Source organism: Phoenix dactylifera, chromosome 13 (assembly GCF_009389715.1).
Source record: "Phoenix dactylifera cultivar Barhee BC4 chromosome 13, palm_55x_up_171113_PBpolish2nd_filt_p, whole genome shotgun sequence".
NCBI classification, from domain to species: Eukaryota; Viridiplantae; Streptophyta; class Magnoliopsida; order Arecales; family Arecaceae; genus Phoenix; species Phoenix dactylifera.
The window spans coordinates 6,109,526-6,127,153 of NC_052404.1; the positions used below are offsets into that span (position 1 = coordinate 6,109,526).

Consider the following 17,628-nt stretch of genomic DNA (forward strand, 5'->3'; position numbering starts at 1 on the left):
CACTTGGGTACAACTGCATAAGGTCAGAGCGCCTCTAGAGCCACAAGTTAACTACTATAGTGGATGCACCCTCCTAGTTTTAGTATCTCTAGGACATGGAAAAAAAAAGGAGTGCACTCAAATATAAATATCTATTTACCAATTTACAGAAATTAAAAAGAGAAAATCTTAGTACAGCTGGGCCGTCGTTGGATGTCCTTAGCATGCGACAGGGAAAGAAATATTCTTTCACAGGTCCCGGCTACGGTCGTAAAGGCGAAGTTTTTAAAAAGAGAGAGAATATTACTTTATAAAAAAAAGACGAAAGATGCTTGTCTTTAAAATTCCAACCTACGCGTGGACAAGAATCGCGACAATAATTTTGCTGAAGGGACCACAATTCTTACGTGCTTTACGTGCGGAAAACTTTGGCTGCACACTTCTAACTTCTAAGTGATCCACATCGGCAATGAAGATAATTATCCTTGGGCAGTTATCTTCACTATGGAGATCTATCTGGTTTGCTAAACAATGGGCTGTCATAGGGTTGCTTCATGCCTTTTCTTTTCTGGCCGTCTTTGGGGGAGATTAGCCGATGATTAGGCCTCTGACGATGCTTTATAAAGCGTCGTCTTGGAAAAGATTAGGCCGAAGATAATTAGGCCTCCGACGAAGCTTTTAAAAGCATCATGTTAGCTCACTATATATGGCTTCCGACGACGCTTTCTAAAGCATCATCTTAGGCAAAAAATGTTGGGAGGGCTTTCGACGACGCTTTTAAGCGTCGTAGGATTGTAACGACGCTTATAAGCGTCGTCTAATCTGAATTTCTTCCGACGCTATTAAAAAGCATCGGCAAATTTCAGCGCGGTGCCTAAATTGCCGACGCTTCTTTCTTGCGTCGGCGGGTAAGAGTCGGAAAAACTCACTTTTGTTGTAGTGACAGTACCGGGATGTAGGGCCATTCCAAAAATAACGGCACCATGTCGATGTTAGCAATATATCTCCTAACTAAATAAATAAATCTATAAATTCAATTAATAAAAAATCTTAAAGGAAATAATATACATGCATATCATTCGGCATCCAAATAATTCTATTTTAATACAAAATAAATCTATTCTAGCACAAAGTAAATCTATGCATTTAATAAGTTTATATCATAGAATTTCAAATCCTACCAATCTACTAATATTAAATTAAAAATAAAGGTAGAAGAAAGTAGCCTGATTGAAAGCAGGTCGAAGCGCGTAGACGCTGTCCCAAAGAAGTATTTGCCCCCACGTACGGGTCACCCGGCAATCCTTCTCGGAGATACGACGACCCTACAACCTCTTCTTCGGCACGTCTCGGAAGAAGTCAAAGCGAACCCGATCGGACTTGCAGATCCAGCAAAGAACGGAATGAAAAGAACTAAATAAACTGAATAAAAAATGTAAAAATAAAATTTGGAAGTGGCTAAGAGGGAGAAGAATTTTTCCAGAATTTTTCCACTATTTTTCTGAAATTTTTCGTGTGTCAAAAGAGATGAAATAGGGGGTATATATAGGGGTTTTACGCAGGGGCAAAATGGTCTTTTCGGCGGACGCGTCCGCGCTCTTCTCGCGACCATGGGCAACGTGCGCCAACGGGCGCACGCGTCCCATTTAATGCCAACGAAAACGCCAACGGGCGTTTTCGTTTTCAAACGAGCACGCGGCCGCAGCCGCGGCCGTTTCCAAAGCGTAACGCCCGCTGGGCGTTACCTTCTTCTTTTTTTTTCTCTCAAACGCGCACGCGGCCAAATTTCGGGCCGCGTGCGCATTTAAATTTTTCCCAACAATCCCCCACAAAAATTTAAATAATTTTAAAATCAAAATAAAATGCTGGATATCTTATATTATGTAATAGGTGTAGGTACCTTTCGGTTTGAACCTTCACTTAGTGACAATTGATTACATCTGTGGAGCCAAGGTGGTCTTAACCTTGAACCTCGGTCCATGGCTCAGATTAAATCAACAGCACACATAATATAGCCCGATCTGGGTTCTAAGCGGGTTGCGCTATTATGGCCATGCGCAGGTATCTTTCATGTGCTTTTTAGGGAATCACCCATTTCCCATAATCGCGGCCTCACGACTGCACATATAGGTGAGTCCTAATAAGGATGCTAGCAAGGAAGCTCCTGCCTCTTGGGTCTCGGACTCATTAAGAGTTATACAAACGAACTCATCCTACCGCTTGCTTTTATGAGTACTAGCGCCATAGGGATGAGGACAACATAAAATAGTGCTCCTCTTAGTCACACTTCGGTTTGTTTCTACCCATTGAACCTTTTAAGGTTGGGTTCCCACCGTGGTGATCTATCTTTATGGGCTAAGCCCCATCCCCCTCGACGACTCTAGAACCACTGTTCTAGATAAACCTTTTGTAAGCTGATCAGCCAAATTATTTTCTGATTTTACAAAATTCAAGGCAATAACATTATTTTTCAATTTATATCTCAATGATTTATGACGTACTTTTAAGTGCCTGTTCATTTTTACATTGGCATTTTCTTGGTTGCACTTATCTATTGCAGATTTACAGTCACAATGTAAGGAGACAGGTGGTAAAGGTGACTCATCTACAGGAAGGTCTATAAGTAGATCTCTGAGCCACTCAGCCTCAGTGCTAGTAGTGTCTAAAGCTATCAGTTCAGATTCCATGGTACTCCTAGATATTAAGGTTTGTTTGGTGGATTTCCAAGACACAGCAGCACCTCCTAGGAGAAAGACGTATCCTGTGGTGGATTTAACATCTAAGGTATCGCTGATCCAGTTGGCATCACTATAGCCTTCTAGAACAGCAGGAAACCCACTAAAGTGCAAACTATAGGACTTGGTACCCTTAAGATACCTAAGAATTCTCTCTAATGCTGTCCAATGATCTCTATTTGGATTAACAGTATATCTACTAAGTCTATTTACAGCATATGCTATGTCTGGCCTGGTGTAGTTTGTTAGGAATCCTAGTGAGCCTATGATTTGAGCATATAGGCTTTGAAGGACAGGAGTTCCTAAGTTCTTCTTAAGATGAGTAGAGGGATCAAATGGAGTAGAGACAGGCTGACAATCGGAATAATTAAATTTATTAAGTATCTTGTCAACATAATGACTTTGGGATAACTCAATACTTTTTGCACTTCTAATTATTTTGGTATTTAAAATTAAGTCAGCTTGTCCCAAGTCTTTCATATCAAACTTATGACTTAAAAATTGTTTTACTTCATCAATTATCTGAAGATCTGTCCCAAAGATCAGTATATCATCTACATAAAGGCACAAGATCACAAATTTGTGTCCAACTCTCTTATGATATACACATTCGTCTGTGCTATTGATTTCAAATCCAAATGTCATTATGGTTTCATCAAATTTCAAGTGCCATTGCTTGGGTGCTTGTTTAAGACCATAAAGAGATCTGACTAGTCTGCAAACTTTATTTTCTTGGCCTGGGGTTTTAAATCCCTCTGGTTGGTCCATATAAATTTCTTCATTTAAGTCTCCATTTAGAAAAGCTGTCTTAACATCCATCTGATGAATCACTAATCTATGAATGGAGGCTAATGCTATAAGGACCCTAATAGTAGTTATCCTAGCTACAGGTGCATAAACATCAAAGAAATCTACCCCAGGTCTCTGAGTAAAGCCCTTGGCAACTAATCTAGCCTTAAATTTATCTACAGAGCCATCAGGCCTAAGTTTCTTCTTAAAGATCCATTTGCACCCTATAGTTTTACAACCAGGAGGAAGATCGGTCAATTCCCAAGTATGATTTTGGATAATTGACTGCATCTCATTGTCCACAGCTTCTCTCCAAAAAGGTGAATCCAAGGATTTCATTGCGTCCTCAAAGGTAGTTGGAGAGTCCTCTATAAGAAAAGTATAGAAGTCATCTCCAAATGTTTTCTCTACCCTGGATCTCTTACTCCTCCTAGGTTCTGCTTCTACTTCTATTTTTCTTGTCCTTATTCTACTAGAGCTACTAGCTATACCGCTATCTACTCTAGTCTTAAGTGGAAAGGTGTCTTCAAAATATGTTGCATCTCTAGCTTCTATGATAGTGTTGTTACTAATATCATTTACTTCTGAACTTATCACCAGAAATCTATTGGCATTACAATTGGCTGCATAACCTATGAATATGGCATCCACTGTTTTAGGGCCTATTTTCTTTCTCTTAAAATCGGGTATTTTTACTTTTGCCAAGCACCCCCACACTTTTAAATAGCTAAGATTAGGTTTTCTATGTTTCCAAACTTCATATGGGGTTAGATCATTATTTTTAGAGGGAATCCTATTAAGGATATAACAGGCTGAAACAAGAGCTTCCCCCCACAAATTTTCTGGCACTCCTGAGCTTATAAGCATGGAGTTCACCATATCCATTAAAGTCCTATTCTTCCTTTCTGCTACTCCATTTGATTGGGGAGAATAGGGTGCAGTCACTTCATGAATGATTCCATGATCTTCACAGAATTGAGTTATGTCATTTGATGTATATTCACCTCCCCGATCTGATCTAAGAATTTTAATTTTCTTTTCCTGTTGGTTCTCAGCTTCAATCTTAAAAATTTTAAATTTGCTGAGCACCTCATCCTTGGTTTTAATTAGGTAGATGTAACAGAACTTCGATAGATCATCTATAAATGTTACAAAGTATCTGTTACCTCCCCTAGAAGTTCTACCAGAGTCACAAACATCACTATGAATCAACTCTAATAGATCAGAATCCCTATTAACAGATTTAAAAGGCTTCCTAGGGAGTTTGGCTTCTACACAAGTTTGACATTTCTCATGGTTCTTGAGATCACTTTTTGGTATTAGATTTAGGTTCATAAGTTGCTTAATTGAATTATAATTTACATGACCTAATCTACCATGCCAAATAGAAGGAGGCTCTATATTCATAATCAAAGGATTTTCATTTATTGAAGGAGCTATTACATTCAATTTGAACAATCCTTCACTAAGGAATCCTTTTCCAATAAACATAACACCATGAGAAATTACAACCTTATTGGACTCAAAGACAAGACGAAAGCCTTGCTGGACAAGCAAAGAACCACTAATGAGGTTTCTCCTAACAACTGGAACATGTTGGACGCCGTGCAGTGACAGGACTTTTCCAGAGGTAAGCTTTAAGTCCACACGTCCTACTCCTAACACACGTGCCTCCGAGCTGTTTGCCATGATCACAGCTCCTCCACTTGAGATCTGGTAAGAAGAAAACCAGGAACGATCCGAACAAATATGAATACCAGCTCCGGTATCAATCCACCAATCTAGTGCTTGTAAAGTCATGTTAACTTCAGGAGTGAAGGAAACAGACCTGAAAGCTGTCTCAGAGGAGCCAGCGCCGGAAGTCACCATGTTGACTTGAGCACTGGATGTGTGTGGACCCTTCTTCTTAGATTGAAGAGGTGCAGTCTTCTTATAGAAGCACTGTGGAGACAAATGGTTGGTCCGACCACACACATAACAGAAACGAGCACCACCTTCCTCTTTCTTCTTCTTCTGCTCCTGGGATTGAATAGGCTTCCCATTGTAGTGGTGGTTAGGGTTTCTAGGGTTGTAGGGTTTCTTCTTGAAATTCTTACGGAAGGGTCGGTTCTGATTTTTCTTAGGAGGAGCTTCTACATTATATGCATTATTTTTAGATCCAGTAGAGGTATTATTTCTGAGCCTATGCTGCTCTTCAATCCTAATGGAGTTTAAGACTTGGGTTAGGGTGAGAATTCCTTGGGTATGGCTCAGGGTCTTAGCAAAATCAGACCAGGAAGTAGGTAGTTTATCTATCAAACAGGCTACCTGGAATGATTCATCCAAATTGGTTCCATTAGCCCTAAGCTGGTGGATCAGGGTTTCAAATTCATGAATTTGGTCATTCATAGGCTTTGAGTCCACCATCCTAAACTTATTGAAATCGGAGGCCTTGAACCTCTTTACCCCAGCATCATCAAGACCATATTTGCTATCTAGGGTGTCCCAGAGTTCTTTGGCACTCTTGGCTGTGTAATAGATATCATACAGCCTCTCAGAAAGAGCACCTAGGATTCTATGGATACAATGATAATCTATCTCATCAGGTGTCCTAGAGGGTGTGCTAGTGGAGGCAGAATGTTCAGTGTTGGAAGAGGTAGTTGGGTTGGATCCGTTATCAACTTCGGTCGTACTTTCACCTATGGCTGAGATTAACCCTAATGTGGTGAGCCAGAACCGCATTTGGTTCTGCCACCTCCTAAAGTTATGGCCATCAAATTTTTCAGGTTTGGCACTAAGATGGTCACTAGTGTTTGAGGCCATAGGATCAGGGTTACAGAATAGTGACAGAAACCTGATTGAAGGCAAAAAATCTATGTCAAAAGATTGCACTAATATTTATATTGAACTTTGGATGTCTAATTGATATATCTAAAAACTAATAGCCAGATCAGCTCCAGATCGGTGGTGGAGCACTAGGCTCACTTAAGTACCAGCCTTTCTTAGGCACGTATGCCTTTTTGACAAGCTTTTCTTAGACACTATTAGTTAGTGGATATAATCACTAGAAATCACACAAATTCAATATTTAAAATAACCTAAATGCAAATTTAAACGAATTAACTAATTTTTGATTTTTTTTTTTGTTTGACCTTTCCGAATTAGTAACAATTGATTACTAAATTTAATTCTAGCAAAACAATTATTGTAATTGAAATCTAATTTATCAATTCAATAAATTATATATAGTAGAATTGAATTATTTTCTTATTAGAATAATTAATTACTAATTTTGTAGCAAATCAATTATTGTAATTAAGATGTCAATTCGATGAATTAAAAGATTTATTTCTTTATTAGAATAATTGATTAAGATCTAATAAGTCAATTCAATAGATTAATTATTATATATCAACCAATTTTCGAATTTTTCGTTTGAATGGGATCTGGAAATTACTCCTTGAGGAGTCCAAATGGAGGTATAATAAACCTCTTGGAGGTTAACCAAATTATTAACTCTTTAGAATAATTTATTATTAATGATGTGCTAGCAAAAACAATTATTGCAATTAAAATCTAATATGCCACAATTGTAATAAAGAATTTAATTAATTATATATTACTAACAAAAAACAAATACTTCTTTGGATTGTTAGCAATATATCTCCTAACTAAATAAATAAATCTATAAATTCAATTAATAAAAAATCTTAAAGGAAATAATATACATGCATATCATTCGGCATCCAAATAATTCTATTTTAATACAAAATAAATCTATTCTAGCACAAAGTAAATCTATGCATTTAATAAGTTTATATCATAGAATTTCAAATCCTACCAATCTACTAATATTAAATTAAAAATAAAGGTAGAAGAAAGTAGCCTGATTGAAAGCAGGTCGAAGCGCGTAGACGCTGTCCCAAAGAAGTATTTGCCCCCACGTACGGGTCACCCGGCAATCCTTCTCGGAGATACGACGACCCTACAACCTCTTCTTCGGCACGTCTCGGAAGAAGTCAAAGCGAACCCGATCGGACTTGCAGATCCAGCAAAGAACGGAATGAAAAGAACTAAATAAACTGAATAAAAAATGTAAAAATAAAATTTGGAAGTGGCTAAGAGGGAGAAGAATTTTTCCAGAATTTTTCCACTATTTTTCTGAAATTTTTCGTGTGTCAAAAGAGATGAAATAGGGGGTATATATAGGGGTTTTACGCAGGGGCAAAATGGTCTTTTCGGCGGACGCGTCCGCGCCTTCTGCGGACGCGTCCGCGCTCTTCTCGCGATCGTGGGCAACGTGCGCCAACGGGCGCACGCGTCCCATTTAATGCCAACGAAAACGCCAACGGGCGTTTTCGTTTTCAAACGAGCACGCGGCCGCAGCCGCGGCCGTTTCCAAAGCGTAACGCCCGCTGGGCGTTACCTTCTTCTTTTTTTTTTCTCTCAAACGCGCACGCGGCCAAATTTCGGGCCGCGTGCGCATTTAAATTTTTCCCAACAGTCGACCCAATGAAATACTAGGATGGACCTTGCCTAATATTTCAATCCTCGAACCAAGAATTTATCCTCAAGCAAACTCCCTTTGAACTATTGTGTTCAACACTCACCATTATCATTTCTAACCAATTACATTCAAAGGTTCAATGTTCCCATCAGCTTTCAATACCATGATCAAGGATGTACACAGAGGATTAGGCCAAACCCAAAATGTTGTGCCGCACTTGGATTGTTATAATATCTAGAATGATGCATAAGACCATGCTAGAGTTATTTGGTTCTTTTTTGGCAATTGTTTTCTCCCTTAGCAAGCATACTTTGCCCAAGATGAAAGGTTGATGCATTAAAAAACTAGGTCTAAAGGGAGGGTGTCATCATACATGTATAAACTTTCTCAAGAACTCCTAGCCAACAATTTTATTACTTGAGAACTCATGCTCCATAGACATGAGTTCATAAATAAAGGACGGATCCATCAATTTTTTTGAACAATGGCTTAAGATATATCATTTAAGCATTGTAATACATTCTCCACTTGCCATCATATTGGCAACAAATGTCGTTTCTAAGAATTTGCACTTAAAGGTACATACCATAATAAATGAAAAGATCGACAAAAACTAAGAGGGCATTTCACCAACCCAAGAATAACGTAAAAGTAATAGGGTATTGCAACTTTAGCCAGTACCGAAGGAACCGGTTTAACAGAAGAGGATATCGCAATATTACAAGGAATATAAACAAAGAATACTGTGATATCAGCAATCTCTCTAGCAACCATAAACTACTCAGAATTATACTGACCATTAAATAACTCAGTATGGTGAAATTAAAATACCTCTCTTTGTTTTATCTCCAGACACCCTTGGGCTGAGCCTCGGCAGTGCATGAGCTAGAATTTAAATAGACCCAAATAGGTGTGTCTGTCCAAGATAATGCAAAACAAATCCTATAGCTAGTTTAGTCTGTTGTGGCCAAGTAAGATCTGTTATAGTAGAACTTGGACTGGATTAAATTCTTACATTTCCTTATATAAGGGTCGGCTCGGATCTAATTAGGATCCAATCCAGACTCGAATTTTTTGGGTTGGAACTAGATTATATATGAATTCGACCCGACCTGAATGACCTGTTGAACCAGAAATTTTAGTCGTGGAACCTATCCAACTCGACACGATCTTTTTTTGTGTTGGGTTTGAGCCCAATATTAGGACTCAAACCAAGAATCGAATTGAGTTGGGATCACTCATGATCCAGTCCAATCCGACCCATTTGCATCTCTAGGCGCACAGAAAGGGGAAGCAGAGGCGGCGGTGGAAAAAGTGCTACCGAACAGGGAACTGTACAAGGGAGGATTCGTAGGGAATTTGCCAAATGGGGACATGTTCTTGTTGGAGCATGGTCAGAGCCGGCTCGAGCCTTAGGTGACTGAGGTGGTTGCCTAAGGCCCCCAGCTGAAGGAAGGCCCCGTTTTGGCGCCTGCACTGCTGCACAGCTACATGCCTACAGCTTTCACATCCAGACTGGAGGACGTCTGTCCCACCTGCAACGCCGCCGCTACAGTGGGTTCCCGTCGACAGACACTCGGACAGCGAGACAGGCTATGGCTATAGACTATAGGTGAGTCGGTGAGTCGGTGAGACGGTGACTAAGGTGAACCGTGAGCTACAAGCCTACGACAAAGACAACCAACGGACATTTCCTCCCCCACTTTCTCTTCTCTGAGTTCTCTTCCCCCTCCTCTTCTCAGTTCTCTCCCCGTGCTTTTTTTGTTTTCTGAAAGTTCTAGGCTTCTCTAGTTCTTCTTAGAATCTTAGTGAGCTCAGTCCTCTCCAGCTCTCCCCCCACCACCAGACTCCAGTTCTTCTCCAGTTTCTTGATGACCCGGCCGTCGACGGGTGCTTCTTCGGTTCTTGGGCCGCCGGCCGCCCCTGCTCCGGAGTCCGGAGACTGGAGTCCAGACCTCCTCTCTACTCTCCTCGGCTCCTCGCCCTCCGGCCTCCGCTCTAATCCGCCTTGGCTCCTCGCCGCCGCCCGCCCCTGCTCCAGAGTTCGGAGATCAGAGTCTGGACACTGGACCTCCTCTCCAGAGTCCAAACTCTAGACTCCAGCAGTCCTTCTCTCCTCGGCTCCTCCGGCCTCCGCTCCTCGCCGTCCTCCGCAGCTCCGCTCCTCGCCGTCCTCGGATCCTCGCCGTCCTCGTTAGTGGCAAGCGGTCCACCGTCCACCGACCACCGTCCTCCGGCTAAGAGGCAAGAACTTAAGGTTCGTTTGCCAAAGTCCACCGTCCACAACCCTTACTTTTTAACTAGCTTTGGGGAGACATGAGACATCAATCATCACTCATCAGACATGTTAGCATAATTTAGACCCAATCTTGTGAATAAATGATGTTTTTATTTTTTTTTAAGTAGGTTTTCATTAACGGGTGGCAAATCTATGATGTTTTATATGTTCATCTCACTCAAAAAGTGGCATTGGCACATAACATAGTATTCCTGATTCCTGAATAAGATAGTGTTCTATAGACTGTACTCTGTAGTTATTTTTCATTATTTTTCATCAAATATACTTCATCAAAAAAGAAAACTATGATTAATGTACTTCATCAAATGATATATACTGATTAGTGATTACTGAACAAAGGAATTTTTGGTCCAATTGTAGGTTGGTTGTGACTTCGGCGGTTCGGCCTCTTCTCGCCGTCGAGTTCGGCACTATTCGGCCTTTTCTCAACACAATTAAGTTCGGCACTACTAGTCAGAACCTGAGTTTGTTTTTCTTGACACAATTAAGTTTTATCATTTTGATTTGTTTGTGGTGTTTTTTTAATTGCTTTGTTTGATAATATTATTTTTAGATTAAAATGTCCAATAGAAAATATAACTGTGGGTATGAAAAACTTAAAAAAAAAGAAAAATCGATAAACTCATTCAATCTCAAAAAGGAGCTTTAGATAGATTTTAATGGATCTTGAGTATAAAAGTTTAATTAGTAATTTTGCTTCTCAAAAAGCTAGGCGAATTATTTTTAAATAAAATTTAAAAGTATTTTATACTTATTAAAAAAAATAATTATTCAAATAATAATTAAAAAAAGCCCCCAAATGTATTGAGCCGCCCCGAACGTGGTCAACGAATTATCCCCAAAATGGTGAGGTTCAGCTGGTCATTCGGGGGATGGAAGGGTTACATCCACCACCGCCGGAGGGGGCAGAGCACTCCGTGGAGGGTTGACGGGGCTTTCAGCTGAATCCATTTCATTTTTTTTCCTTATGCTGAGGCGGCCGGAATGTCCACATGGCAGGATTTTATTAGCCTGGTATACGGTGCACCAGTTGTAGGATATGCGATCGAGAGCTGAACCATCTTCAATTAAGTTATGATCACTCAAGTACTTTTTTTTCCCTCCCCAGCTACCACTTTTTATTTCTTTTTTTTATTTCCTTCTTAGGCTTTTTTTTTTTTGCTAAAAACGGGTTTTCATACAGTACGTGTACGAATACACCCAATAAAGTCAAAAAAGACTAACTCACGGAGAGCCAGTGGCAGCTCCCCCTCCCCCACCCAAAAAGTGTATCCTGAATGATGAGCCGCGAAGGCAGCCACCCAGTCGGCTGCCCCATTAGCTTCTCTGAATACATGTTTGGCCTGGATGGCCACCCCAACCCCACACATCGTCCCTATATCCCGAACCAAGGGATGGTCTGAGCCCTCACCCCTCAGCTCCTCCTGGATCCAACTGATAACTGTGGCTGAGTCGCCCTCCAAGACAATCGCGCCAGCCTGCAGTACCTGCCTCGCATATCGAAGACCCGCCCAGGCAGCTCGTAGCTCTGTCCCGGGAACCGACGTACCAAAAAACTGACAGCCTCCTGCTGCCACCACTCTGGAGTGCGGATCCCGTATCACAAAACCCGCACCTCCTCGCGCGCCTCCATCCATGACCGATCCGTCGAAGTTGACCTTGAGGAAACTCGGGGGTGGGGGTTCCCAGGTGAAGAACACCTACTGAGGAGTTGCCGGAGCAGAGAGGGAACCCCAGGTGTCCCAAGCTATCAGAGGTCCATCTGAAGAAAGTCTGATCTCCAATGCCTGGACTCGCGCGAACTCCGCAACGAACCTCGGTGACACCCTGCGCTCACCGAAGGTGCGGGCGTTCCTCGCCAGCCAGATCTGATGTGCTGTGCAGGTCGCTCGAATAGCCTCCTGACATGTCCGAGGCCGGGCCAGCCACTGCTGCATCATCTGTACAAACTGAAGCCTCCCACACCAAACCTCCTGCGGGAACCCTGCCCACAGCCATGCCGACCTCGCCCACGTACACTGGAAGAGCACGTGGTCGATCGACTCCTCAACACTACATGTCCCGCACTCCGCAGGGATCCCCCAACCTCGCCTGCTCAGCACTGCTCTCGTCGGGAGGCAGTCCCATGCCACCTTCCATAAGAAGAGTGACGCCCTCGGGTGAAGCCCAGACCTCCAGATCCAAGTGTAGTCCTGCCCCGGCTCATGCTTCTGCAGGATAACATCAGCGAGGTCTCCCAGACTGACACTGGACCGGCAAGAGGTGCCCCAAACCCTGACATCAGGCCCCCGCAACCTGGCACCGGAAGGGACCGGATCCTCTCAGCTAGGCATCCTCCGAACAGCTGACATAGCCTAGCGTCCTCCCATGCTGACTCTCCTGGGGCAAGAAGATCGAAGACCCGCAACCCCTCCACTGCCTCAGCATCGATCATGGTCGGCCAGCACCTCAGTGGAACAGTATCCACCCATGGGTCCGCAGTCACATCAATACTCCGCCCATCGCCAATCAGCCACCTGGTATTTGCTGACACCGTCGGCAAATACCTCCCAATCTCACGCCACATGAAGGAGACTCGTCGCGCTCTCCGTGCCGCCTCTGAGCCCCCACGCCCATATCTGGCCGCCATCACCTGACTCCACAGCCCGTGTGGCTCTAACAAGAACTGAGCTGCATGCCGAGCAATGAAAAGCTCGCACCGCTCCAGTAGGGACTGCACCCCGAGGCTGCCCTCACTGGTAGGCCGGCAGACATGCTCCCAGGCCACCAAGTGCACCCCGTGGCCTCCGCCGTATGACCCCCACAGGAAACACCGCAGCAGTCGCTCGACCCTCAGCAAGGTCGTCTTCGGAACCACGGTGTTGGCCATGAGGTATACTGGCATGGACCCCAACACTGATCTGATCAAAGTCAGTCTCTCCATCATAGACAGGGAGGCCGCTCTCCATCCCTCCAACCTGCTCTCCACCCGCTGCACTAGGTAGGAGCACTCTGCCACCCGCAGTCTGCGGCCTGTGATAGGAACTCCCAGGTAGGTCAATGTCTCCTCCTGCTGAGGTATCTGTAGAATCCCTCGGATCTCCTGTCTGACCCTGCTCTCCGTGCTCGGGCTGAAGTGGACTGCTGACTTGTGGAAATTAACTCTCTGACCTGACGCCGCGCAATAGTCCGCCACTACCCTCCGAAGGACCCGTGCATCAGAAACCTACACCCTGGCCAAAAGAAGGCAATCATCAGCGAAAAGTAAGTGAGAAAGAGGACTAGCCCCCGGGGCGGGGACATAGGCCTCGAGCTCTCTACGGGCACACACCCTCTGCAAATCACGTGACAAAATGTCAGCACAAAGAATAAACAAATAAGGTGATAGAGGGCATCCCTGACGCAGCCCCATGGTGGACTCGAAGAAAGGGGACGGTGTGGCCGTTGACCAAGATAGAAAACCTTGGCCCCCTGACACACCCCATGATCCAACCGATCCACTGTCTGTGGAAGCCGTACGCCTCGAGTACCTGCTGAAGAAATCTCCATCTGATCCTGTCGTAAGCTCTCTCCATATCCAGCTTAATAGCCCATCAAGCTACGTCGCTTCGATGCTCGCTGCAGATCCCACATCATCTCCTGGGGCCAACAGAACATTATGGGAGATGTTTCTGCCAGCTATAAAAGCCCCCTGCTCCTGACTGATAATGCCAGGCAGTAAGGGCTTCATTCTACGGACCATTATTCTGGCCACAACCTTATACAAGGTTGTGCACAAACTAATGGGTCTGAAATGGCCGGGCTTCGCCACCCCCTGACGCTTCGGAATGAGTGTGATGAAGGTAGCCTTCCAGTCATCCGGCATCCTCTCCTGAGAGAAGAAGCACTGAATAGCCTCTACCACTGCTGTCCGAATGATACCCCAATACTGTCGGAAAAAGAACGAGGGAACCCGTCCGGACCCGGAGCCTTATCTGGAGCCAAAGCCCAGACTGCCTCCTGAACCTCCTGTGCGGACACTGGTCGGACCAGGGCTGCGTTCTCAGTATCCTCGATTCTCGCATTCCATCCTCAAGGGATGGTCTCTGTCGCCGGACTCCTCATCCGCCGTCCATCTGTCACGGAAGAAGTCCAACCAAACCTGGCGAATGGCAGGCTCACCTTCCACCCGATCTCCAGACCCGTCTCGCAGCGAGTGGATAGTGCTCCGCTGCCTCCGGATAATCGTAGACCGGTGGAAGAAACTAGTATTGCGGTCACCCTCATGTACCCCACTGAAATTCGAGATTTCTGTCGCCAGGAAGATCTCGTGCTGCCGTAGTAGTGAGTGGTGGGTCGCTAGAAGCCCCGGAGATCACCCATATTCCACCGAGAGCTCACCTTCTAGATCTTCTTTCCGCTGCAACTCAGAGATCGCAGTCTCTACCCCCTTACTCTCCGGAAGATATCACCCACGTCTCACGGTTCCACCGCCGAAGACGCCTCTTGGCCAATTCTAGTTTGCGCGACACCCGGTGCATAGCATCTCCATGCACCGGGATGCGCCATGCCTCCGGACAACTATCCAGACTGGGGTATGATAGCCAAACCTTCTCAAAGCAAAGGGCTATGATGACTAGGTCCGATGATGTGGAAATCAGCAGGGGGCAATGGTCTGAGGCGATCCCGGGGGTAGGTGGACTAACCCTGCAGGTAGGCAAACCGGAGATCCAGTCCGGAGACCGGCAAAGGCCCTATCTAGACCGCTCCCAAAACCTAGCACTGCCGAGCTGATTATGCACCAACTAAACTGAGGTCCAGAGAAACCCTAAGTCCACCAGGCCAGTACGCGACAACAAAATTCGCGAAACTCCCTCCTGTCCGGCTCTATCCATTAAAGGCCTGCCCCCCCCCTCTTGTCGCTCGAACTCAATATGCAATTAAAAGTCCGCCAATCTACAACTGTCGGGACACCCTGGGCGTAAGCTGGGAGTCTCCTGCCGAGGACTCTCCTGACCCTATAAATCCGTGGCTCGCGTACACCCAGCACAAAACCCATGGGCAACATCCCGGTGCCGGAAACAACCAAACTACCTGTTTGGGGGCAGTTGGTGGAAGGACATCAAAAGTGTTAGATGTATGCCCTAGAAGCCAATTGGGCTGACACATTGTTAGATTCTAGGACATAATTTTGTACTTGACTATTGATAAATAAAAGGCATCTTTTCATTCATATTGTTTATGTGTCTATGAATCGTCCAAGAAATTAATAAGATGATGATACATATTCTCAAGAGTTGAGAATTTGAGTCATGTATCATTGGTGATTAATTTCTAAATGCTCCTGATCAATGGATCATCACGAGGACGGTGATCGATCCGATCAGTGCACAGATCACTTTCCTTCTGGATGGACGAGACTTGAGTCCACAGTGTAGGGACACTGAAGTGATAGTGCAGGTGCTTGTTAGAGAACAAGGGTACTGAGCGTGACCAAGACAAGAAGTCACTTGGATGTCTATCCACTCGTCAGTGACTTGCTTGATGTTGCAGTAGTGTGACTGGTCCTTTGACCTGCGGTGCTTCGGCTACTCACAGTGAGGTTATTGTAGTTTGACTACAACACATGGTCTCTAGCCATATGGGTCCATGCAGTGTAGATTGGGCTGCAGTAAGTTCACTGTAGGAGTAGGGTATGCACCTATAAGGAATCTATCGATCTTGATAGAAGAGGAGTGATCCTATGTGATTTGTTAGACTGAGTTCTAAGACCTTGGCCAGGGCAGTAATATAAAGTGGAAAAAGAGTTTTCCACTATCGAACTCGAGTCGAATAAATCTTGACATATGACAGACGATGGGGTTTGACGAGTTGTCCATGACTCCGTCCTGTAGGGATCCACGATAGTAGGACTGTATCACATGTTAACTGCACCTAGAGGTTCATCATTCCATTCTGCTGGGTAGCCACTACATGCTGCTAGATGTCACTGGTGGATGGTGGGACTCATAGGGATTATCTTGATGATCGATAAACCCTAATGAGTTGAGTTGGAATCGTTCCAACCCATTGAAAGGAGTTTTTCAATGATATAGTGATAGAGATCACAATATATCTCACTACAGTCAGAATAGAACCTATGGGGTCACACACACTAGAAGTATTGACCGATCCGATTGTTGAAATCGTGATTAGGAATCACAAGAAATCAATTTGGATTGATAAGAAGTTGAAGAAGGAACCAAAGGGAATTAATTAATTGGACTTGAAACAAGAAATCCTACTTTCGGTAAGGATATCCAGAGTCCTAATTGGATTTAGGACTGGGGAATCCTAGTTGGAGTAGGACTGGATTCCTACTTGGAATAGGATTCCTACAATTCCTAATGAGATTAGGAATTTTGAATTAAAATTGGATTCCTACTTGGAGTAGGATTCCTAGAAATCCTAATTGGATTAGGACTTCGGATTCAAATAGAGAGTCCTAATTGGATTAGGGACTAAAATTAAATACATCCTAATTAGAATTAGGATTCTTAAGTCTAAATTAATTAATAATCTAATGAATTCAACATGACTCCTAATTGGCATTAGGATTGAAGAGTTCAATTGGAAGTCATGGTTCATTCAAGTCCTAATTGGATTAGGACTAGCATAGATGAACCCAATTTTGGGCCAATCCTCAATTAGATTAGGATTAAACCATGAAAGAGACCTAATCTCTTTAGAAGAGGATTAGGCTAACCAAGTAAGAGGGGCATCAGCCCTCTCCACTTGATTAGGTGCGACATGAAGAGAGAGGGGGCGGCGCCCCTCTTGGAAAGTTGTAAGGCTCCTAATTGTAGGAGCCCTTCATCCTTATTAAAGGAGGACTAGGGCCGGCGCCCCTAGATGACCTTTCTCCTCTCATCACGTGGCCACCCCCTCTCCATCTCTCCTTGGTTCAGCCGCCATCAGCAAGGGGAAAAGAAGAGGAGGCGTCTCCCTCCTCTTGGTCTTCTTCCTTGGCTTCAGCGCGTGTGAAGAGAAGAAAGCTGCGAAGGGATTTGATCTTCTTCCTCTTCTTCATCCTTCTTCTCTCCTCTCAAGTGCAATCAAGAGTGATTGAAAGAGAGGACATCAGCCATCAAGCTATCTCTGCAAGGGAGCTAGCACCCCGGTGAGATAGGAGCTTGGATCGGATCCTGCTTCGTGTGGATATCCCGTAGAGGCCGGACGTTTGAACGGCTTCAAGCGAACCTCTTCCAAAACCACGAATTCAGATTTGCGGTGATCATCTACCGCGCAAGGTGAAGATTTGATCTTCCTAATAATTTTAAAGTTTTAATTCCTACCTAATTACGAAAGGTCTCGAAACAACGTTCATGCGATGAACGTCGAAC

The 17,628-nt window shown here is 44.1% G+C and overlaps 1 protein-coding gene across 1 annotated transcript; it reads right to left on the minus strand.

Annotated features, from left to right (window-relative positions):
- Nucleotides 1-12,383: 12,383 nt before the first annotated feature.
- On the minus strand, nt 12,384-13,679 carry LOC120112939. Its single transcript, XM_039133156.1, has 2 exons — nt 13,599-13,679; nt 12,384-13,493 (listed from the first exon to the last, which is right to left on the minus strand). Exons 1-2 carry the CDS (start codon nt 13,677-13,679, stop codon nt 12,384-12,386), a joined length of 1,191 nt encoding a protein of 396 aa, XP_038989084.1.
- Between the last annotated feature and the right edge of the window lie 3,949 nt (nt 13,680-17,628).

Coding starts and splice junctions, on each gene's coding strand:
- LOC120112939 (XM_039133156.1), bottom strand. CDS start 13,679: ATGGGGCTGCGTCAGGGATGCCCTCTATCACCTTATTTGTTTATTCTT. Junction 13,494..13,598: donor TGTCACGTGATTTGCAGAGG/GTGTGTGCCCGT, acceptor GCCAGGGTGTAG/GTTTCTGATGCACGGGTCCT.